At 41.9% G+C, this 23,673-nt stretch overlaps 1 protein-coding gene across 1 annotated transcript in view; it reads right to left on the bottom strand.

The window, feature by feature from the left end:
- Positions 1 to 11,304: 11,304 nt before the first annotated feature.
- DOCK3 (dedicator of cytokinesis 3) overlaps positions 11,305 to 23,673 on the bottom strand; it is a gene marked incomplete at both ends in the record, with an annotated part of 219,664 nt that continues 207,295 nt past the window's right edge. Inside the window, 7 exons of the mRNA XM_082321208.1 lie at positions 11,305 to 11,811; positions 12,320 to 12,402; positions 13,010 to 13,132; positions 16,557 to 16,644; positions 17,631 to 17,749; positions 21,359 to 21,511; positions 23,486 to 23,567. Coding sequence (XP_082177334.1) covers positions 11,305 to 11,811; positions 12,320 to 12,402; positions 13,010 to 13,132; positions 16,557 to 16,644; positions 17,631 to 17,749; positions 21,359 to 21,511; positions 23,486 to 23,567 — 1,155 coding nt within the window. The remainder of the gene's footprint in view (positions 11,812 to 12,319; positions 12,403 to 13,009; positions 13,133 to 16,556; positions 16,645 to 17,630; positions 17,750 to 21,358; positions 21,512 to 23,485; positions 23,568 to 23,673) is intronic.

The following is a 23,673-nucleotide window of genomic DNA, read 5'->3' as shown; positions in this document are numbered from 1 at the left end:
CATGTGTTTATCAAATAGAAGAGGTGGCTTTTCACCTTTCTAGGTCTTGTTGTCTCTCAAAATGCATTTATTAAGGTTGGTAATGATATTATTGTCTTGTTTGTTTGTTTTTTTTTTAAATCAGTCCATAATGATTCCCAGAATTACTCAATATCAATGTACTTTAGGAAGATTATTGGCTTTTCTAAATTTCTGCTGATTGCCTGCTAAAGTCACTTAGTTGTGCAGAGAAGTGGTTACTTAGATTCCCCTTGTTTCTTAGTAGGATAGTGGCCAAAAGATCTGCAAGGTGAAGTGGCTTATTAATTAATTGGAAGTAGGGCTTAAATTTGGAATTAGGAGTATTAAGGAGCTTCACGATAAGGAGGAAGTTTAACTGCCTGTCTAAGGAGTGTAATTATAAAGCAGATCTTCAAAGAAAGTAGAAGTTTTCTACATTTTTATAGAACAGACTGTGCGACAGGGTAGGATTGATTTTATTTGATTTTGGATTGGGAAATGAGCCTCTCCATATGTTTCAATATGGGGTCCTCAAATGACTCTGACGAAGAATGAAGACTCCTTTTGATTCCCCCCCTCCCCCCTTCTTTTTATTTATAGTTTATTTTCCAACATTCCAGGAGCTAGGAAGGATTGCCTTCATTTTCCCTTTGGCTTTTTTGATCTATGGTGAGGTTTCTAGGGTTCTGTTTGTTCCACCACCCTCCAGCCACTGTCTCTCTGGAGTGTTAGGGCTTTGTTGTGTCTGAAACCTGGGTGCTGGACAGCTTGTGCTCGTCCTCAGTGGTGTTGGGGCGTTCTGACAGTTAGCCTTCTAAGTTGAATGGGTGTTGAAAAAGCAAAAAATGTTTTTTTCTTAAATGTAGTCCTTAATTTCCATGTGTATAAGCAGTAAGCGGTAATGCTCGGAAGACTGGCTGAGCTTCAGAGATCTTCCTACAGCGTCACATGCTCAGGATACTTTGAGTTGTGTCAAGATTCACAGTTCCTAGGGTTTATCTCTTAAAAGTGACTGGGATGAGGAATTAGTTTTGGATGCAGAAATTGGTTGTTTTTATTGTTTAAACGTCCCTCAGTTGTTAGGGAGGCTTTAGCTCCTGTTTTACTGTCACAGTTTAATGTTTGAGTTAAAACTATAGCTGCAGGAGGATATTCATCAATTAATTCCCTTGTTGAAATAAAGAGGAATCTGATGAGAACAAGGAGGGAGAGGAGATCTTCTTGTATGTGAGATTTTGAGATAGACAAAATGTGGGTGGAGTTTTACATTGTTATTAGGAAGATGCAAAGGGTGTAGGAGCCAGTGATGAGGGTTTCTAGTCCTGTTCTGAGTTGTGCAGTTAGACTGATGAAACAGAAAGGATTAGCTCTCTTTTGGGGAGTTGCTAGTGCTATGTCCATTATGGTTGCTATACCCTACAGGATGCTGTGAGGGACAGGGGTGGTTGTGCTTGTTCCCTGTGCTCATGGAAGTATTCAGCTGTGGGTTTGACCGTGGTATTAGCTAAGCCAAGTAGTAATGAAGTGAGGTGCTGGGAGATAGGAGAGTTACTGTGCCAGTGAACGATCACAGATTTAGAGCTGCAGCACGTGGCTGAGTGAGGAGTAAACCTCTGGTGACTTCTGGTCAGTTTTTGCAAGCTTTCAGAGGTAGTTACAGTGATAGTGCAGAGTGCCATGATTATGGATGAGTAGTTTGCTGGGAATTTAGTGTTGCATGTGACTGTTCTCCAGGCCATGGGTGGTTTTACAGTGAAGGCTAGGCATTATTCCATTGTATCTGGGCATGTATGAGCAAGAGAAAGGTGAGTAGTTTAAAGAATACCTAAATAGAACATCTCTCTTCAGTTTTGCATGCAGATAAGGGCAATGGTTAGAGAGAGGGAGCTGTTACAGAGAAACAGAAATTGATTTCGGCATTTAAATGGTTTGCTTGTTTTTACCATGGATAACCACCAAAGTTGGGGTTGAGGTTGTTTCTAACCAGGCAATTTCTATAGCTGAAAATGCTCTAAATGGGGAAGGGGGGGGAAAAAAAAAAAAAGAGGAACCACATAGCTATAAATGTGTGGTTTTGTGCTGGGGGCTCCTGCAGTGTATGGTTTTGGCGGGCTAATAGTATGAAGGGAAGATGTGAGCAGGGTAGGGCTAATAGGGGAGTTGGAATATGATCAGCTCTTACATAGTGGTCTGATAAGAAGAGGTCATAGAATTGCGGGATGGTTTGACCTTAAAGATCATCTGGTTCCAACCCCCCTGCCATGGGCAGAGACACATTCCACTAGACGAGGTTGCTCAAAGCCCCATCCAGCCTGGCCTTGAACACTTCCAGGGATGGGGCATCCACAGCTTCTCCGGGCAACCTATTCCAGTGCCTCACCACCCCCACAGTGAAGAATTTCTTCCTAATATCTAATCTAAATCTACCCACTCTCGTCCTATTACTACACTCCCTGATAAAGAGTCCCTCCCCATCTTTCCTTTAGGCCCCCTTTAAGTACTGGAAGGCTGCTCTAAGGTCTCCCTGCAGCCTTCTTTTCTGTGGGCTAATCAACGAATCACTGCAGGCTAATGAGGCAAGGGCAGCATGTTAGGAGTGAGCAGGTAGATCTGTGGGGATTAGAGTTGTTGGTGTTGTTGGGAGGTTTAAGGTATGTAAATTGTGGAAGCTGTGTGTTCGTGGTGAGGCTGCTGTGTGTGCTGGACCTTTGCTGGCTCTGCAGCTTGAGAAGGCAAGTCTGCATATGGCTATTGGAGTGGGTGAAAGGGGTTCAGCTTCAGGTGTTAGTCTGAGAGGACAGTGAAGTGTGTTCTGTCAGGGTGGAGGTGAAAACAGGTTAGTTTGGTGCAAAAATGTAATGCAGTACTGCTGTGAGTGAATGCTGAATAGAAGCTGAAGTGTAGTAGAACTACTATTCCAAATTTGGTTTTAATTTATGTGGGAATGATAGTAAAGTCTGTGAAAAGGGGCAAGTGGTGTGTGAATTGTCTCATAAGAGTAAAGAGAAGACCTGTAGCTAGGACCTCTTGGCATTGGGCTATAATGTAGAGTGTGTGTATATATCTCCTCCTATGACAAGGTGACCTGCTTAGTGGATGAGGGAAAGGCTGTGGATGTTGTCTACCTGGACTTTAGTAAAGCCTTTGACACCGTTTCCCACAGCATTCTCCTGGAGAAACTGGCTGCTCAGGGCTTGGATGGGCGTATGCTTCACTGGGTAAAAAACTGGCTGGATGACCGGGCCCAAAGAGTTGTGGTGAATGGAGTTAAATCCAGTTAGCGGCCGGTCACAAGTGGTGTTCCCCAGGGCTCAGGACTGGGGCCAGTTCTGTTTAATATCTTTATCAATGATCTGGATGAGGGGATCGAGTGCACCCTCAGTAAGTTTGCAGATGACACCAGATTGGCTGGGAGTGTTGATCTGCTGGAGAGTAGGAAGACTCTACAGAGGGATCTGGAAAGGTTGGATCGATGGGCCAAGGCCAGCTGTACGAGGTTCAACAAGGCCAAGTGCTGGGCCCTGCACTTGGGTCACAACAACCCCAAGCAATGCTACAGGCTTGGGGAAGAGTAGCTGGAGAGCTGCCTGGCAGAAAAGGACCTGGGGGTGTTGGTCAACAGCCAGCTGGATACAAGCCAGCGGCGTGGCCAGGTGGCCAAGAAGGCCAACAGCATCCTGGCTTGCATCAGAAATAGTGTGGCCAGCAGGATTAGGGAAGTGATCGTCCCCCTGTCCTCGGCACTGGTGAGGCCGCACCTCGAATCCTGTGTTCAGTTTTGGGCCCCTCACTACAAGAAGGACATCGAGGTGCTGGAGCGTGTCCAAAGAAGGGCAACGAAGTTGGTGAAGGGTCTAGAGAACAGGTCATACGAGGAGCAGCTGAGGGAGCTGGGGTTGTTTAGTCTGGAGAAGAGGAGGCTGAGGGGAGACCTTATTGCTCTCTACAACTACCTGAAAGGAGGCTGTAGCAAGGTGGGGGTTGGTCTCTTCTCCCAATTCACAAGCAATGGGACAAGAGGAAGTGGCCTCAAGCTGCACCAGGGGAGGTTTACGTTAGATATTAGGAAAAACTTCTTCACCGAAAGGGTAGTCAGGCACTGGAACAGGCTGCCCAGGGAAGTGGTTGAGTCTCCATCCCTGAGGTATTTAAAAGACGGGTAGACGTGGTGCTTAGGGACATGGTTTAGTGGTGGACGTGGCAGTGCCAGGTTAATGGTTGGACTCGATGATCTTAAGGGTCTTTTCCAACCTAAACAATTCTATGATTCTGCATCCTTCTGAACACTCTCTGTGTCCATGGTTTGTTAAGAAGAGTCTACAAATAGAGGCATATTTATGCAGAGGTGTAGAGGGCTTAATCTTTATCAGCTAGGTTATAGTCCTTTCTAGAGGTTTAATTTTTCTTCTTACTGGCTTTATAATGAAATTCATACTGAGTCACACAAGTCATATACTGAAACTGTGCTGAAGCTTTCTTATTTAGATAAGGAGAGATATTTGAACGGGGTATTTAGATTTCAATGTCTAGTGTGGTCGTAGCTTAAATAAAGTATTTATTTGACTTGCACTGAAAAAATTGTTCTGTTGGTTTTAACAGAAACTAGAAGATCTTTTAACTCTTGTTTAAAGCTGAGGGCTTCACATGTTTTGTTGTGTCAAATACACACTTTTTATTTTGTATGTTGGTTAATAATTTTTTTTAGCTGAATCAAAAAATATTTGCTTAAGACTTGGTAAGTTGGGCTAGGAACCGTCTCAAAGGGTCTGATTTATACAGCCTTTTTTTAGGTGTCAGGTGAATACTTTAGTTAGCTACGTCACATTTTGATATTCTAGATGCGCTTTGAAGTACCTTGTTACAGTTTATCTCTTAAGTGTTTCTATGTGGTGTGTACGTAATGAAAACGGTGGCTTGGCAGTTAGGTATTGCCCCAGGGCCAGCTTATTAGTATATATTACCACTAAATGTCTTTTGGGACAAATTTCATAATTTTTTTTGTTGGTTTGTCAAGACAGGATGGGAGAACTGGGTTACTCATCTTGACCTGGTTTATTAGTGGTAACGGAAGAAAACGCACATCGTTGAGATTATGCGCATATAAGTCACTGTAGCTTTTAATTCCCAAATCCTGTGTTCCTACATGTCTTAATTACTATTTGTTCACACCCATTCTTTTAAAATGATTGGCATTTAAATACTTAAAATCAAGAAATGAAGTCACTCCCAAAATGTCATGCTATTGCAACAAAAAAAGTGAAATCATAGAATCACAGAATGCTTTGGGATGGAAGGGACCTTTAAAGGTCATCTAGTCCATCCCCCCTGCAATTGGCAGGGACACCTACAACTAGATCAGGTTGCTCAGAGCCCCATCCAGCCTGGCCTTGAATGTTTCCAAGGATGGGGCATCTACCACCTCTCTGGGCAACCTGTTCCAGTGTTTGTTCGTTTCACTACCCTCATTGTAAAAAATGTCTTCCTTCTATCTAGTCTGAATCTACCCTCTTTTAGTTTAAAACCATTACCCCTTGTCCTGTTGCTATTGGCCCTGCTAAAAAGTCTGTCCCCATCTTTCTTATAAGCCCCCTTTAAGTACTGGAAGGCCGCAATAAGGTCTCCCCACAGCCTTCTCTTCTCCAGGCTGAATGACCCCAGCTCTTTAAGCCTTTCCTCATAGCAGAGGTGCTCCATCCCTCTGATCATTTTTGTGGCCCTCCTCTGGACCCTCTCCAACAGGTCCAAGTCCTTCCTGTGCTGAGGACCCCAGAGCTGGACGCAGGACTCCAGGTGGGGTCTCACCAGAGCGGAGTAGAGGGGCAGAATCCCCTCCCTCGACCTGTGGCCACGCTTCTTTTGATGCAGCCCAGGGTATGGTTGGCCTTCTGGGCTGCGAGAGCACATTGCTGGCTCATGTCCAGCTTTTCAGCTATCAGTACCCCCATGCCCTCAGGGGGTGCTGCTCTCAATCCCTTCATCCCCCAGCCTGTACTGATACCAGGGGTTGCCCAACCCAGGTGCAGGACCCTGCACTTGTCCTTGTTGAACCTCATGAGGTTCACACATGCCCATCTCTCCAGCTTGTCCGGGTCCCTCTGGACGGCACCCCATCCCTCAGGCACATCAACCACTCCACTCAGCTTGGTGTCATCTGCAAACTTGCTGAGGGTGCACTTGATCCCACTGTCTGTGTCATTGATGAAGATACTGAACCGCACTGGCCCCAGTATGGACCCCTGAGGGACACCACTCGTCACTGTTCTCCATCTGGACATCGAGCCATTGACCACTACCCTCTGGATGCGACCATCCAGCCAATTCCTTATCCACCGAACAGTCCACCCATCAAATCTGTATCTTTCCAATTTAGAGAGGAGGATATTGTGGGGGACCATATCAAAGGCCTTACAGAAGTCCAGATAGATGACATCCGTAGCTCTTCACTCATCCACTGATGTAGTCACACCATCCTAGGCGGCCACTAGGTTGGTCAGGCAGGACTTGCCCTTGGTGAAGCCGTGCTGGCTGTCTTGAATCACCTCCCTGTCCTCCATGTGCCTTAGCATAGATTCCAGGAGGATCTGTTCCATGATCTTCCCAGGCACAGAGGTGAGGCTGACAGGTCGGTAGTTCCCAGGGTCCTCCTTTTTGCCCTTTTTAAAAATGGCTGCAATATTTCCCTTTTTCCAGTCCCCAGGGACTTCACCTGACTGACATGACTTTTCAAGTATCATGGTGAGTGGCTTAGCAACTACATCAGCCAATTCTCTCAGGACTCTGGGATGCAATAATAATGAAATAAACCATCACTCATCAAATAGCAATCTATGCAGTGAGGTACATATTGGAGGAACTAATCACTGATGTAGCTGGCCTTTGAAAGTTTTTTTTTTTTGTCTCAAAACTGTGTATTAAAGCTTGTGATAGACAAGCAGGTGTCTCAGACTGTTGTTGCATGTGGCATATAAATCTACCTAACTGATTAGACTAGCTGGTCAATATGCTTGATGGTTGCTTTAAGAAGTTGGTATTAAATAAAACAGTGTACTGTCAGCTAAAAGAATTATGTGGAAGCTGTTCCCTCACCACACATCACAGCCACAAGGTCCTTCTGGTTATCCCCTCGTTTTCCTCACTCACACAAAAGTGGGACACGATGGCTGTTTCCACATACCTCGTGAACGTTTGGAGCAGCCTGAGGATAACCCTCGCTGGAGGACAGCAATGAACATACAGTTGTACCGTTTTAATATCAGGTATTAATCTTTAATTCCACATCACAGCAGTCGAGTGAATGGGTAAGGGAAAGAAACCCAAAACAAACGGCAGATATTTACATCTAAAATTCACACCACTTATTCGTTGGTTCTGGAAACATGCTATCACAATATATACAATGAAGTACCTTTAGGACACTTGTACAAATTATTTTTTTCCTTTTAAACTTGATTTCCATTATAGATAAGATAGCTGTTTTCATTTTATTTTAAACATGAATACACAAAAGAGAAGTGGTTAGAGGTTTTTGCCTTTTTTAAATAAGCACAGAATGCCAGAGGTTAAAAACACATTTACAGGGCAGAATACCAGTCAGACATCACAATCTATACATTTTTTGCTCAATTTCCTGTACAAATACACAGCATTCAAATGGGGGTATTTACAAATAAGCATGATCAGAGGAAATTTTTAATATCGCCTAATTTGTTTCCCAAAGGCTCTTGCTCTCTCCAGCCTCCCCAGTTTTGGCTGATTCTCCCACAGAAGGGATATGCAGTATCCCTTATCTAAAGAAGGGTAAGTAAGCTAAAAAGCAAACAGAGGAAAAGACGGAAAAGAACCTTTGTCTTGCACACAGTATTAAAAACAACCCAACCATTGGAAAAAAAAAATTTAGGATTCAGAGAAATTGTTTTAATTGCTTTTCTTGTACTACTGTAGTTCCTTCTCAATTTTGTTTCAGATAGGGCCAGCAGGTACACTGACAATGGAGAGATTTGTAGCAGAATTCCACCAATTTTCTCAGGAATACACATGCTATTTTGTTATGCAAAGAAAACCCAATGAAGGCAAGTACATACTAAGTTTGAATTAGAGTTAAGTATAGAATGACAAGGTCCTGTTCAAAACATCCTGTTGCTGTGGTTTATACAAGGAATCTTCAAATCCTGCTGGGCAAGTGCAACTGCAAGTCCTGCTGTTGCTTCCATCTACTCCAGGACTGAGCTTGATATTGGAGTTGTACTATGCTATAAGACACCCCACCCTACAGAAAGTATTAGTTCCAAGAAGTATTAGTTCCAACATTCACAAAATCTTTAATATTAGTCTTTCTATCTTCTGGCCCCTTTAAGGCAAGCACTAAAAAGGGAGACAGAATACTTGGTAGATATCAGAACAGTAACAGAAATTTAACTCCAGAGAGGCTTAAATTTGATAAATTCAGCAATTTATTCCATCCTTCTCTGTGTGGACCTGCCATAAACTGGGTATTCATATACATCATCTGATTGATCTTCAAACCGTTACACATACATACTAATGTCAGACTCCCAAAATGTACTCACTGCTGTTGTACAATGTCTCTAATCAGAGCAGGATGATACGTTTTGAGAGACTGATTAGAGCTCCAGTGGGCAGGTTTTCCAGCTGACTGGGACTTAGTCCCATGTTAGTGCTTTCTTGTTTTCGCAAAGTTTTATTTGCAAGACCTGCTGTTTTTTGCAATAAAGAAGCTCACTAAGTCACTACATTTACCACTTCTAATCTTCCTGCCAAAAAAAAAGGGGCAGGGGAGAAGGAATTGCGTACTTAGTTCTCTTAAAAACCTCACTTGAAGAATCTCAGCCAGATTGGAGAATAGCATATGTGAAAATATTTCACTCATTTCTAAGGAATTACCTTGACTTACCTTTACCAAAAACATCATTTTGAGTTGAGTTTTCATACATGTCTTCTATACCAGAGATGCATCTTGGTTCATTAGCATTTAGGACTGTCCTTGTATTGGAAAACTCTCCTTCCTGCTAGAGATGAAATGTCCACTATAGGCCAGGTTTTATTATCATTGTCTTAATTGTGAAGGATATAATGATTACAAGCAGCCTGTGTTAATAACAAAATAGAGGAAGCAAGAGAGACTTTGTTCCAGCCAAATAGGCCATTTAAGAAACAAATCCATAACTTAGTAGTTTTGCATGGGCTAGAGCTTGAGAAAGAAAATAAACAAATCCTCTTAAAATCCCCTTCGTACAACCGCTGAGTCCAGACTTTGTACAGACAGACAATCTTTAGGAGTGTTCAGAAGCAATGTACTCTGCCCAGTCACTGTATTTAGAGGTAGTGCTAAAGGTGACCTGTGAAAGATTTATAATATCCTTTTTTGCTTCTTTATGCTGTTTGTAGCATGAGAAACTGAGTAGCTAGGGCAAGAATTGAATATGAAAGTTGAGTGCTATTCCTGTTTCTGACACTAATTTATATGGTGTCGGTAAGTCTCTTATTTGAATGTGCTTCAGATTTTTCAGTGGTAGGAAAGAGGGCAGTCTGTTACCATCCTCTGGAGTGTGCTTTGCAATCTGCAGGTGGAAGGGGTGATAAGGAAGGCTAAAATGTGTGTGGGCATGGTAGGACAAAGGAACATTGCTTGTTTATCTAAGTACATTAAATATTTTATACTCTCTTGATTGAAAGTTTCTTGAAAAATATTTAAAATAGGAATAAAAGATTTCTTATTGTTCTTTTCAAAGAACAGATCTTGGCTCTATTACCCACCGATTTTTTTTCTTGGTTTGTCATGTACTGAACTAAGCAAATACTGATTAAAAGGCTTGTTTTGTGTTCATAGACTTGTACTGTCTTCACCTCTGCATAGTTCTGTTTCTTGTTTTTGTTTGTTTGGTTTTTTTTTAAATGTTCTTCAGCCCTTTGTGGAGCTGGTCAATTAAAAAAAAAAAAAGGGAGGGGGGGAGAAGGCTGTATTGCTGCCTGAGGAGAAAAGAAATCAACCTTCCAAAAGAGAGAAAAAGAAGCTCTTAAAGCTTCTTTATACATTCTAAAGAAGCAAAAGAGGAAACAGACATTGCTTCTTTACAGGTTGCCTTTAAGATCCCCGACTCTAGGGTGTACACTATATACTGGGCATTTCTTGAATCTTAGTGTTTTCTGTCTACTGTGAGAGATGGAGATTCTTTCTGCACACCAGCTGCAGTGAGATTCTGGGAGGGACCGAGGACATTATGTTAACAGGGAATGAATCTCAGCTCCTGGGTGATGGAAGTTGGTGAGAATTGTAATGTTCAGCCCTGAGGCAAGGATTATTAGACATGATGCATTTAAGCCACCTTTTCTTTACTGGCTGGGTTATCAACCAGCTGTGGCATGAAAACCTCAATTTGGTTTTGTGTGTGGTTTGGTTTTTTTTTGTTTGTTTTTTTTTTTTTTTCTTTTAAACTGGAATAGAAATGCTGGTGTCAACAGCCTGCCCAAAGCTGGGCATGGGAAAGGCCTACAATTAGGTTGCATCTCCAATGGCTACTAACCTCCTCTCATCCTGTAGCACAGATGAATAGTGTATGATCCCAATGAGAAAGCAGGTTGGTTTAGCCAGTGAAAGCAAAATTTAAGAAATCAAACAGTACATAAAAAACAAAGGAGGCAGAGTTTGTTGGAAATGATATCTTGGAAATCAGTGCATCAGCACTGGTTAGATTGCCTCAGCACCTATGAACCAATGCAGGGAGATCACTGCACAGATATGTACAATCCTGCTCTCAAAAGAGCCAATTTCTTCTTAGAATTGCCATCTTTCCACTGCCTGCAGCTCATGCACCTTCCAGCCTGACAGTTCATAGAATCCCTGATTTCAGCAATGAGCTTTCACTTCTGTACAGCAAAGAAATATGTCCCTAGTGCAACTGCTTCTGCTCGTGTGCGTCTCGGAACTGGGAGGAAAGCAGTTTCAAAATCAACTTGCCACATCCCCCCCTTTTTTCCCCCTCCGCTTAAAATTGTATTTTTCAGCTTCTGCAAGTCTCTATGGCTTGTGTGCCATTTGATGTGGTTAAGAAACTGCAGAAGGAATAAACTGTCCACTGCACAGAAAGTTAAAAAACATAACGGAAAGGTGTAAAAAGAAATTAAAAAGGAAAGCAGCAACCTCCCATGCTGGCCCAATTGCTTTTGTGGGCTCCAGACATAAACTTGCGGCAGTAGAAAATCGGTTTGCTGTTCTCCGAGTCCTTATCTCTCTCCTTTGTAGTCAGACCTGGAATGATGATGCAAGCTGCTTACCAGGAGCTGTCCCTACTGCTCACTGATGCCATGCTCCCATGCTACCCTGGCCTGCTCTTCCTTTCCACCACTCACTGGTTGGGACACTTTACGATGCAATGGGCGGTGTTTGTCATCATCTTCAATTATCATCCCCTCCTCGTTCTCCATGTTTGGCAGCCGGGAGTGATAAGGTTTGGGGGGTAGAGCAGGAGGGTCCATGGTGTCCTGAGGAACAACTCCAGATGGAGCAGAGTGGCTTCGGCATGGCTGGGATTTGAGCGACTCTAGGACATCAGGCTCAGAGAGACTGTACCTGACAGGGAGGTAGGGTGTCTCTAGATCTTCATCAGTGTTCCAGGCCTGGCTGGGGACAGAATCCATGGTGTCTGTGCGAGGAGGTGGTTCAGAAGAATGTCCAAAATTACTCTCGCTCAAGGAAGAGACACCACTGCTGGCACTGCCGGATAAAGTGGAGTTACTTCCATCTAGACCAGACTGCGGACTGGTGGGTGACGCAGGGATAGGATGAAGAGGGGACTGTTCGGAGAAAAACAAAACCAGGTTAAAACTGACAAAGGAGGCGACACTGCAGTTGTGCGGTGTTCCACATTTCAGCTTTTGACAGTGATGTTAACAATGGTGCAGTTCCATTTGTGTCCAAAATGTCAATGATTATTGGTTTATACCTGTACTCCTCTGACTTGTATGGAAGTACCTCTTGTGGGCAGACAAGTGCATTTAACACCAGAGCTGTTAAAGAAACAATAGCTGCGGTGGTATCAGAGTGCCTGAAATCACAGCATATGATGCAAAGAAGGAAAGTGGAAGGGCCTACAACACATATAAGTTATTTCTATAGAATTCAACTCTGGAATAGGTTATGAGCTTTCAGTGGATTTTCTCATGTGTAAGTTACTAGCATGTTAAAAATAGTGTTTCTGTATTCAAAAGCTGCTTGGTGGGAGTGGAGGGGGGGGCGTGTCCTTCAGGAGCCTATTATTTTCCTCCTACATCCCTCTCTGCTCTCCTGCCACTTCTTTTTTACCTTGCGCAACGTTCGTGCAGGCAGTGCCGGAGGAGCATCACTGAGCTGGTGATGGAAGGCATCAAAGTGCAGTGAGTAGTGTCCTGGAATGAGACAAGGATCAGAAATGCACACTTGTGCTGCCTCGCTGCAGCAAAAGAGCTGGGGTTTTAGACTGTAATGCCAGGTAACAGCTCCAAATGCCAATTAACTCCACTCCAACCTAGGGCTTCCTTTCTGATAGATACCATGAAGTGCCTCTGCTACATCACAAAACGCTAATGAGAACTTAAGTGCAGAGATAGATTTCCACCCACTCCTGTTATCCAGGATTTCATGGCAAGGCAACAGGCTCATAAACAATGAACATTTGAAGTTACATTTAGTAGCTTTGTAACCTTAAATTACTGCTGAAGATGGTCATTGGCAAGAAGCCAGGCCAAACTTCCAACACTCACACACCTAATTCTAGTCCCAAAATACACGCAAGTCCACATTACTATAAGACTGTAAAAAATTTGAAAATTTTGGAAAAAAAAAATTGAAAACTTTGTGCATTGCAAACCTAGAAGACCAGGAAAGACTTTGGGTTTTTGTTTCTGATTGTTTTTATGGGGGGGGGGAAAGGCTAAGGTCAGCTTTCAGGTGGTGTGGATTTATCTGTGCATGACTGCAGGCTTTATGCAGCAGGCCTGCTGGGCATTTCCTTACCATGGGGCAGGCTTCGGGGAGGTACTGGTGGGGCCAAGATGCTCCCAACGTGGGCAGACAGGAATGGCAGGGCCTCTCTGGTTCCGCTGTCTAGGCTCCAGCTACTGGGTGCTGCTGGCACAGCTGAAGGATTGAAACAGATTTAACTTGGGTAACATAACAGGGCGTTTGTGGGGCCAGAAGGACTGGCTTTCCTGTGTGTTCTTTAGTAGTAAAGAGACAGATTCTAGGGACTTAGTGAATGGTAGGATTGAAGGCATACAAAGACACCATCTAGTCTACAGTGTGTTAAGTTTATAGGTTGTTTTGTTAAGGAAGCGGGAGTTAGGTGAGCGTAGTGTTAGTCTGCCCATCTCCCCTCCCTGACCCCCTTGGCTCATTTCTAGGAAATCTGGAGAGCAGTATAACTGCTCGCGTTTTATTGCAAACCAGTGAGTAAGTAAAGAAGAAACCTCAGTGACAGAACAGCAGCTAGACCTCAGTTGTGAGCTGTTCTGCTAGGTGGTCAATGATGACAGAGCAGAAGGGAACGTGTGGCAGAACCCTCATGAAGCACTGGAAGGCCTGTTGCTGCACTACAGCGGCTAAGCGAAGACTGAATAAAGGACATGAGGGCAATTACACCTCAATCTCTTAAAAAAGAAATCATAACTTTAGAGCCCCAATTTACTAAGCTACAGAGTTGATAAAAAATTTTGATCGCAAAATATTTAAAGACAGCAGTTTGGACTCCTTGTATTATAAAGTCACCTGAAGAGATCAAGCCTTTGTTGATCAGGAAGGGCAGAGAGAGTATGATCTTCGTGACTTTGGTTTTTCATAGAAATAAAAGCTGCTTCTTTTGAACGTGAACATTTTTCAAGATCTGAGCATTCTGTCAGCCTTAAACATTATTAAAATGCGCCTTTATTCCAAACACACTGCAATACTTGATTCATTCTGAGAAGGCAGACATGCAATAAGTGTATGTTCATTTAAAAACAAATAAGCAATTTCTTCAGATTAGCAAAGAAAAGAAAAAAGGAAAACAAAGTAATTCAGCGAGCCTACCAGAGAAAACTGAGATAAAAATAGCTTTTTCCATCTTCAGTTTGGAAAATAGAAGCTTGGAGAGATAAACATTGAGTTTGACATCTGAAGAGGATTTCTCCTTAATTAAAATGCCTGTATTTTTGGTGCATTTCTTTTCTAAAATGGCTTTGAAAGCTTGCTTTGTTTTTTTGTTTTTCTCCTTAGTTCATGAGTTAGCATGAACACAGGCTCCCCAAGACCTAAAATTCCCTAAAGTAAGAAAGATCACAAAGTGACTGCTTCATAAGATGGAACAAACCCCATAAAAATACAAAAATGCTGTTTTTAAAGAGACACCCTCAAACTGAGAAAGGCCTACAAAGAAGATAAGAAGAATCTTGACAGAGAATAAGTTCAAACCAAGGGATGCATCTCAACACAGGTAATGTGGCTTCAGATGAATTTTCTGAGCACGCCTGTACATGTACCAGAGTGCTCTAATTTGCACTAATGCAATTGGTGTCAAAAGGCTAAACCAGAGGGACAAGATGCGTAACAATGTCAGCCACCCTAGTCTCTCCTGCAGTATACTAGCATCAAGTGAAAAGGACAAAATAAAACCTGATTTTCTAGGCCTGTAAAATGATTGTTGTGCTTGGTGTTTTTTTATTTTTCCTAAACAGCAAGACGCAGTAGAAGAATGGGAAGAAGAGAACATGGTACCCAAGTGCCTAATCCATTTGTACTTTCTCAGTGTTCCCTCATTCATAGTCTTTTGAGTATTTAGGAATGCTGGAAATAATCCTGAAGTCAGATGATTTTTGAGAGTGGCTGTTGTTGCCTGTTAAACCCAGTGTTTTATCCAAAATGCTTTGGGGCAGAACCTACCCAGGGAGCTCTCAGTGCTCTGTCCTAGCCCATCTCTCTCTCCAGAACAATGTTCAGTGGCTCGGTGGCCAAGTTTAATTAGCAGGGAAGCTGCATTTGAGCCATTCTGCTCTGGGCGACTGATGTCATACTGCTGTCAATGAGAATTACTAAGCAGAGCTTCTGACATAGCGAGGAAGGGGGTGGGTAAATTCACGGGGCATGACTGTTAACAAAACCCCAGACAGATGGCATCCTGACTTAAAAAGAATGATGAGGGTTCAAGGGCTGCAAAGAATGCCTGTAACTGTATTTTTGCTACCAGCCTGGCTGAAGAGCTGGGATTCCTGTCACACCATCCCCTAAGAACAATTACTGAACATCATCTCTGTCTTTCATGGCTCCTTTGGGCCTCTGGAGGGGATTCCGTCTTTGATCCCCTTCTCTTTGTGCTGTATACTACACTCTTGCACAATATCGCCCACAAATACAAATTCAAGTATTTTTTTCTAGACAGGTAATAAATATTTATGTACCTTCCTTTTCAGATCTTTCTCCTGTCCAGTGTAAAGATCTCACCACCTCTGTGATATGTTCAGTTCAAACTAACATGGCTAAGATGGAGCTCTTAATCCCCCACCCCCTAGTCTTAACTCTCTGTTGTCATCCTTTGTTACTGTCATCAAATCATCATTCTGCCATTTATTCAGAACTGTACATTGGCTTTTGGTTTCAATCTGGACTGCTCTGTAAGGCTGTCACATTATTGAAGTAGTATATTCTGATTTATTAGAAATTCTAAAATAAAATTTGGATTTAAAAAAAAAAAAAATACAATTTGGTTCAGACACAGCTACTGAAACAAAAATACTGATAGAAGTCTAATGGAGTGCATTATGTAGGTTAGACTAGAGAACTGCAATGGTCTTTCCTGGCCTTAAAAAGATACCATTTTTTCTAGCCATACACATGACTGTTGCTTGCTTAGGCAGCCTCCTTGTCTCAGATTTTGACTCATGAATTTTGCCCACTTCTGCTTTTTCCAAATGCTGCCTTTCAGATCATTTTTTGAGCCCATCACTTTGTCCATGGCACCCCTTTTGCAAGCTCCTCCTTTTCTGTTACACCAAACAAACTAATTCCTTCTCTTCTTTCATGTTTTTTTTCTGCAGGAGCTCTTGCCTAGTTTTTTCAAAGCAGTAAGTTAAAAAAGCATACATTCCTAATAATAAACTTAAATAAATATAAAACTACGTCAGAGAGGGATTACAAGAAATGTTAATATTTTGAGCAATAAATGCATATTCAAAAAAGCAGTATATCTCGTTATTTAAGCATATAGTCCAAATCTTGCACTCTTCTTTCAAATAACTTCTCATTTGCTGCTTTGGAAGTTTTGCTTGATAAAGGCTACAGGATTTGTTTCAATAACAAAATGCTAAACTCGGAAAGCTTTCTGAAATAAAGAGGTTTGTGCAACTCCACCCTTCTGTGAATGATCTGAAATGACTATAGGTTGGCAGAAAGCCAGTTAATTAAACTGTTAATTCAAAAAATGTGAGAGAATGCACTCTGCCAGGAAATGCAGAAGCTCATTCGTTACTTGCTGTAGCATGACCAGAGTAATAGTATTTTAGAAAGCATGCATGCTAACTAGGAAAAAGAGTACCTTTCTCAGCCACAGACAGGTTGGGATCACTGCAAGGTTTGCATGGCCCAATCATTTGCTGGATCAAGGCGCGCTGGAAATTTGGAGGCTAAGGGAGAAGAAAAGTTAGCACAGAAAAATAAAAATAAAAAAAACCCCAAACCAAATCAAAACAAACCAGAACAGCTGGTGCAGAACCCTGGGGCTTTCTATTTGCTTTTTTTTAAGCAAAGAAAGTTTTTTAATTAAAAAATTCATGGGAACCTTAGGCTGTGTCTACATTAGCAAGTACTGCAGTGCAATACTAGTGGATCTCTAGAGCGTAAGTGCTGAGGACCCACAATTCATGCTGCTGGTGTTGTCTGGAGGCGTTATTTCAAACTAGCTCTAGCCTAGTCTTGTGCCCATTATCAGCTCTAATGCATCACGTGCCCTTCTGGAGCTTACTTTTTGCTTTGGTTTCATTTGAAAGAATTGAGTTTGCATGCTCTGAGACAGTTCTCTAAGGTGAATTGAAGTGTGATTAGTGGGCATGATCAGGAGATTCCCTTCAAAAGTGCATGCCAGGGCCAGATTAAAATGTTTACATGTAGACACACCCTGAATTTTTCAATTTGTCCAGAGAAATTAGTAGATATGGGCACAGATTGTTTGGACACTCTGTATCAGTATATTATTTCAGCCTCTTGTGGTTTTTGATACCTCTGGAAATCACCATAAAGGTGTTTAGAAGCAACTTTGAGGCTAGACTGCAGGATGGCCATGGTTCTAGAAAAATGAATAAATAAAATGGTATGACTACTTGCAGTGGACCAGGGCTCATGGGATAAAGTTGGGAAATAAGAAGAGTCCATTTTCACAGTGTGTATCTGTAATTTCAACAGCCATTACAATTTGCATTACTTGACTACTAAAGTGGGTGGCTCTAGGGGGTGATTAATACGAAAAGATCTGCGTTGTCTCTGAAAATGATCCTAACTTACTTGTTGTGCTTTCCAAAAATAAAAAGGGAAGCTTTAAAGTGGTCAAAAACAATAAAAATAAAATCACAGTTTCAGGTGGTTGAACTGACATAAAAGAAATTAGATGTGCTACCTGTCCATTTTCCATGATAGCTGCAGGATACATGGCACTGCTAGGTCGGTCCCGATGGGTTGGCAGCAACATCATCATCTCCCGAGAGTGGCGGTACTTATCTGGTAGAGAGGGAGAGCCTGTAAACAAGTGAGAATAATCACGTACACGTGACAAACAACAGCCATGTCTCCGCATGCCCAGTGATGTAGTCCTCCTTTGCAATTTGTTCCGACAGATGATCTTACAGGACTCAAGAAAACATGGTGCCGAGCCCACTAAGCAGCTAACTGTTGGTGGGGTGCATAGCACGAGGATGAAATAAGAACTGGCTTGTTTTATGCCATTGAGGACATACCATGTAAGGTGTGTAAGATGAATGCGTCCCTAGTTGTGTGTTGCAAAGTGCTTCCTCTTGAAACAAACAAACAAAAAGTGGGCATCTGTGTGGAATCAGCTGCAGCTGTGGTGTACAGTGCCTAATGCTCCCTCGCCCTATAAAGTATTGTAGAGTTATAGAAATGCCATAAAATTGTGCATTTTAGGACTCAGTGTGGAAGAAAGGGATAAAAGCTTGAGATACACCATTCAGTTAAAGCAGGAAGCTACAGGAAGCCACTTCATTCCTCAGTTCTGGTAGAGAGAGCCTGAGGTGTTGCCATGTAGTTGGCAATACCTTGGTTAGCTTCCTCTTTGTTAAAGCAAAACAAAAACCAATAATAAACAGAATTTTCTATAAATGTGGGTGGCACTTTGCTTATAATGCTGCTGGGTAGTGTATTATTACTACTGAGCGTGTTGGTATACTGACCCATTTTATGACAACAGGACATTTACCAATGCTTGGAGATATATAGTAGGAATATGCTTGACTTAACTATTAGTTATCTGTGTAGTTGTCATTTAAGATATTGGGGTACTTCATGTAAACAGCTTGCTGGCGCGTGGAATTATTTGGGACTCATGTCCGTCAAGATGAGTGCCACATGACAATATGCCTTCTGATATGCAACAGCTGACAATGGATTCGCCAGAAGAATGATTCCCAGTAGTGACTTCCTAAAGTCTGATACTACTGATAGATGCATCCATTCAGATGCACAATATTAGGCAGGAATTGATGTTCTGAAGCTGCTGGAGTGAGCTTTAATTTGCACTGATTATTCCATTGTGTCACAAACACGCACTTAACAGATGGCAGCACACAGCGCATTACAGAGCCATGCCGGCTTTTGGGGAATACATGCCCCCTTTTGCAAACTTTCCACAACCATACACGTTACCTGAACAGCACTCCAACGTATGAGCAAAGGCATTGGTGCTGGTTAATGCAGCTTTTACCCCAGCAAAAGCAAACATGCAGTTTTTGGGACTGATATTCAGCACACAGTGGAAGGAACAATGTGTCCAGCAGAATGCAGGATAAGGTCCTACAATTGCAACAATTCCATCAGGGGTGGCAGATCCCAGATTAATCTACACCCCCACCCTGACATGAACAGCCGCAGAGTATCTGCATTCTAGTTCCGAACTCATTTTCTCCCCAGACATAAAACAGAAACATAATTAGACAACATTATTTGCTCTTATATACAACATCAGCTTGGAAAACACAGTGTTAACGCTTTATGCTGAGTCTCTTTTACTCACATATCACAGGTAGTCCTGTTTCTGCATGACAAATGTAATGATGCTGAACTTTTAGGTGTGCCCAGAACTGTATCACAGCACAACCTACACTGTAAACTTTTCCCTTTTATTTATCTTGCCGTCCTTGTTCTTTTATATCCAAGATGCAAACCACCTCTATGTGCCATCAGTTTATATGGGATTATAGTTTCCACAGACCTTGCATTGCATGACCTGAAAAATCCCACATGTGCAAAATATGGCGGCAGGGTCTAGTTTACAAAACAGCTCTGCTGTTTCGTACCCTAAATTTGTAAATAGCTATACTATAACTACAAAAGATTGTAACAGATTATGCCAAGTATTCAGTCTGCAAATAAAATTAAGTACTGATACCTCTGAATTGTAGGCCACAAGAGGAATGGCTATAAGCGAAGCTTTTATTAACAATCAATCAGGCCTGCTTCTTTGGACAGAGAGAGAGCACAATCACTGCGGCTCCTTTCAGGGACTGGCAAAACTTAAAAAACAAAGTCAAAAAAAGCTTTTAAAAGCTTCCAGAGCAGCCAGTGGCCATATAAAATGCTGTAGCATGTATCAGGGCTTATTCCTTTTAGCTTGTAGCTTGGTGCACTTGATGTGTGCAGCACTGTACATACTATTAATGAGAAAGGAAAACCTATGCTGAAGCCAGAGGTAGTTTTTCTTTTTTAATTATGAAAATGTTAATCCACTTGTGACAAGTATTAGTTTTAAGGAATGAAACTGAAAATAATGTAGTTATAAACTCCAAACTCAATTAATCTTTTCTCCTGATTCATCTTTTTCATTACTGTTATGAAAACAGTTCAGTCCTGCAGCAAATCATAACTTTTTTGCTTTAAGAAGGAAGTTTCTAATGTAAGTATATGGGTTCTTGCAAAGTGCTGAATAAGACACCAGGACTCATTTTCTACACCTTAAAAATGGGGCTGTGTTGAGGAAGCAGTAGGGAAGCCTTAAGAGGCGAGTCATCCAGTGTCAAGTGGGAGTTACTTTTAGAGCACATCAGAGGAGTCCCAACCATATTTTAAATGAAATTACTGAAAAAAACTAACCCACTCCTAGCTCTTTCCAGGCCTTTTTGCATTACAGCTTCTGCTTTATGAATGTTGGCTTACATAATCTTTTAACTCCAGCAAGGTTGGAGCAGTGCCTCATGAGTCACCTCAAATGAAGCCAAAGCAAACTCCGAATTTCTTATTGATCCTCCATACAACAACAGTGTTGCTTTCTTGATAGGGAAGAAGCTACACAAGGGTCAAGCCAGGTGAAAACTGAAGATACATACTTGTTAATCTGAAAAATAGAGTAACTAGTAATGTCTTTATCGTTAGCAAGGAATTAGAAAATTCTTACTGTATTCTGATTACAATTCTGTTTAAGACTTTTGCTCTAACTTGTGTCTATTATAACTAGTGTAAGGTTTGCTGCTTTAATCTGCTGTTCAGTGATATGATCAAATCATTAATCTACTAATCTAATAGTCTTGATGACTATCCTTTAAAAAAATTTTGGATTAATGGCTTTATTATTTTCTTTGGACAAGCCAAATAATTTGCTTGTGTTGTTGTTTTAAACATCAATGAAAGGGTCAATTTTTGGAAGTGGAGAATTGGAAATATGATTTAAATTCCTGCTGGATTCTTAATACAAATGGCCATAGCTTCCTTTGGTCACTAATGGAACTAATCTATATTCTAAAGATACCCGTCTCCTCAGAACAGTGCTAGTAGCTGAGCTCCAGAAAGGACTCTGCAGTTAAACAGAGAAGGTGGTATAAGTATCTGGATAATGGGGTAGTGGTTTTTCACCTCTACATTAATCAATGAGAGAAGCATTTAAACATCTCACAAAAACCTAGAAATCCTCGATAACTGTGCTCAGGTTAAAGCCACAGGTGACAAAGATGCTAAGTTGATAAATTTAGGTGGCCTGTCCGAAATGAATTGTTGGCCTTTGTATACTTCCAGTCTGAAAAGCAGTTAGCTGCAGCATCGTGACTATCGTAGCTTTTGTTGGCAGTCTCAGCAGAAAGGCCAAGGATTGGATGGGTCATGGTGACTGAACTATCCTCTCACCTCTAGAGGTGGTCCCTCCAGGACAGAGATGAGGCACATTGGTGGGGGCAGCGTGGGGAAGCTTGCACGGCTGCCGCCCATGCTGTATCTGTTCTGTGGATAAATAGAGGGCTTCAGCCTCCAGTGTTGTCAATCCAGCACCTTTCACCAGCACTAAATTAAAAAGAATATAAATAAATACCAAAAAAAAAGGGAAAAAAAAAAAAGGATAGAGGTGCATTGGCAGAGCTGCACATGTAATCTTTGTGAAGTACCTTGCTCCAGCCAGTGATACTGGTCTCATTTTCACAAGCATCAAATTCACCCAATTAAAAAACAAAACAAAAGGAAAAGTCACCAAGGAGAAAAACAAAGCTGTATTACCACAGTGAAACTTAAGTGTAAGGGCTTTTTCTCGTTACGAACAACTCCATTCCAGACAGCGGTGTCGTAATAACCAGAACAGTGACTTGCACACTGTGAAACACAGTATCTGGGACTTTGCTGGAAGTGAAATCCCACAATCAGTGGGTAAAATGTCTGAATGCTGTGCTCACCTAACTTAAAAGGGAACAAAACTATCAGAGAAGAAATGTTGTATCATAGGCTATCAAAACATGTTAGGAAGAGTGAAGAATAAAATAGGTATATATATTGGAAGTATTTTTCAAAATCATTACTTCTCTTATTGTTTCCTTATTTGTGGTCATTTACACTGTCTAGTTCTCATCTCTGGGAGGTGCTGTTGGCTCATCCATCAGCACACCATACCCTGTGTTCATCACTGGTTTCTAAGCAACAGTAAAGAATACAGTAAAGAGGGAAGTTGGTGATGCTGTGAAGTCATCAAGCTCAGAAAGACTGGCACAGCCTGTCACTGCGAGCACTGGACTTTTAAAGTGGAAAATAGCCTGAAACACTCTGAGCACCAAAACCCCTCAGATCCCCCAGAAGATCCAGACCTCACAGGCCAGCTGAGGCACATCCATTTAAGGACGTCTTCCTGACATGATAGCCCTGTACTCAGTTCCATCTTCCCTTTCCTGTTATGCCAGCTTCATCTGGTTACTATTTGAATTGTCATTATTTGCCTTCCAGCACTTGGTAAATAGTGAAGGTATTTGCCTTTATTTGAAGATGTCCACTTCTCACCTCCCTACTCCATCTGATCCTTCAATTAAATCACTTTGATGCATCTGTGTCGTAACAACAGCCAGCCAATTAAGATTTTACTGCAAGATTGAGCAAAAAAGCCCCAATGCGGCCCGAGAGAAAGGGCCCTTCTCTGTATTCTCTGTCCATAAGGAGACATACAGTTCCCCAGTATGGGAAAAAGGGGTAAGATTTAAATATCAGCCTCTATTTCTGACTATATCCTGGATAACTTCTTCAGACACCTGTGAAAAGAGGTGTAGAAATTTGTGAACCTGCAACTGAGAATCCAAAATGAGAGGAAAAAAAAACTTGAATAGAAGTTACCAAAGTCAGGAGATTGCACGGAGTGGTTTTGCTTCAGCTCTGAGGCTGGGGAAGAAAATGATTAGCAATATCAAGACCAGCTACTGTAACAGCAAAGGCAATAGGAGTACCCCTAGAGTCTGTTTCTACATTTTTCCTTTCTTCAAGAATTTCCCAGCAGGGAAGCCCTCCTTTAGCTCCAGTACTTAAAATTCATATCTTTCAATATTCATTGTATACATATGCTTTCATATACATACATTTCTGCTAAATGCTTCAAGGTTTTTTTGTGCCATAATTTCATTAAACATGTAAAATGATTTTTTTGCCTTTGTCTTCATGATTTCTCTCTGAAGTACTGTACCAAAGACACTTATTGTTTTCCTCTAGATTGTCTGCCACAATTTTGTGATGGAACAATGGAAATTATTATGAAATTCAACTGCCTGAAACCAGCATGTATTAGAGATACATTCCAAATACTGCTGAAAAAAATGATTAAATCCATTTCTGGAGAATGAAAAACATTTTTTAAGAAACAGTTTTTGAAGAGGCATTTACAGCTCCGAAAGAGAAACAGTGGTATATTTCAGCGTAGGTGGTCTTTCAGCAATAAGTCAACAACACTGCCAGGTTTAGGGGATGCCTGCAGGTCCAGTTAACCCTTCGTTTGGGTCCATCCATTCTTACCTCGAGCACTGGAAGGGGCAGAGTTAATCATCTGGGATGGTGCCGAGTGAGTAGAGCTCAGGCTTGAGGTGGAAGGGCTAGCCTGGGACGAGGATAAAACAGAGACGTTGGTGACTGAGCCTTGGTACCTGGAGTTAGGGTAAACAAGCTGCAGGAGGCAGAGAAACCGTCAAGAGAGAACTGAGCGG

This window comes from Platalea leucorodia (assembly GCF_965183815.1).
Source record: "Platalea leucorodia genome assembly, chromosome: 9".
Lineage (NCBI taxonomy): Eukaryota > Metazoa > Chordata > Aves > Pelecaniformes > Threskiornithidae > Platalea > Platalea leucorodia.
This window is presented reverse-complemented; position numbering and strand designations above follow the sequence as displayed.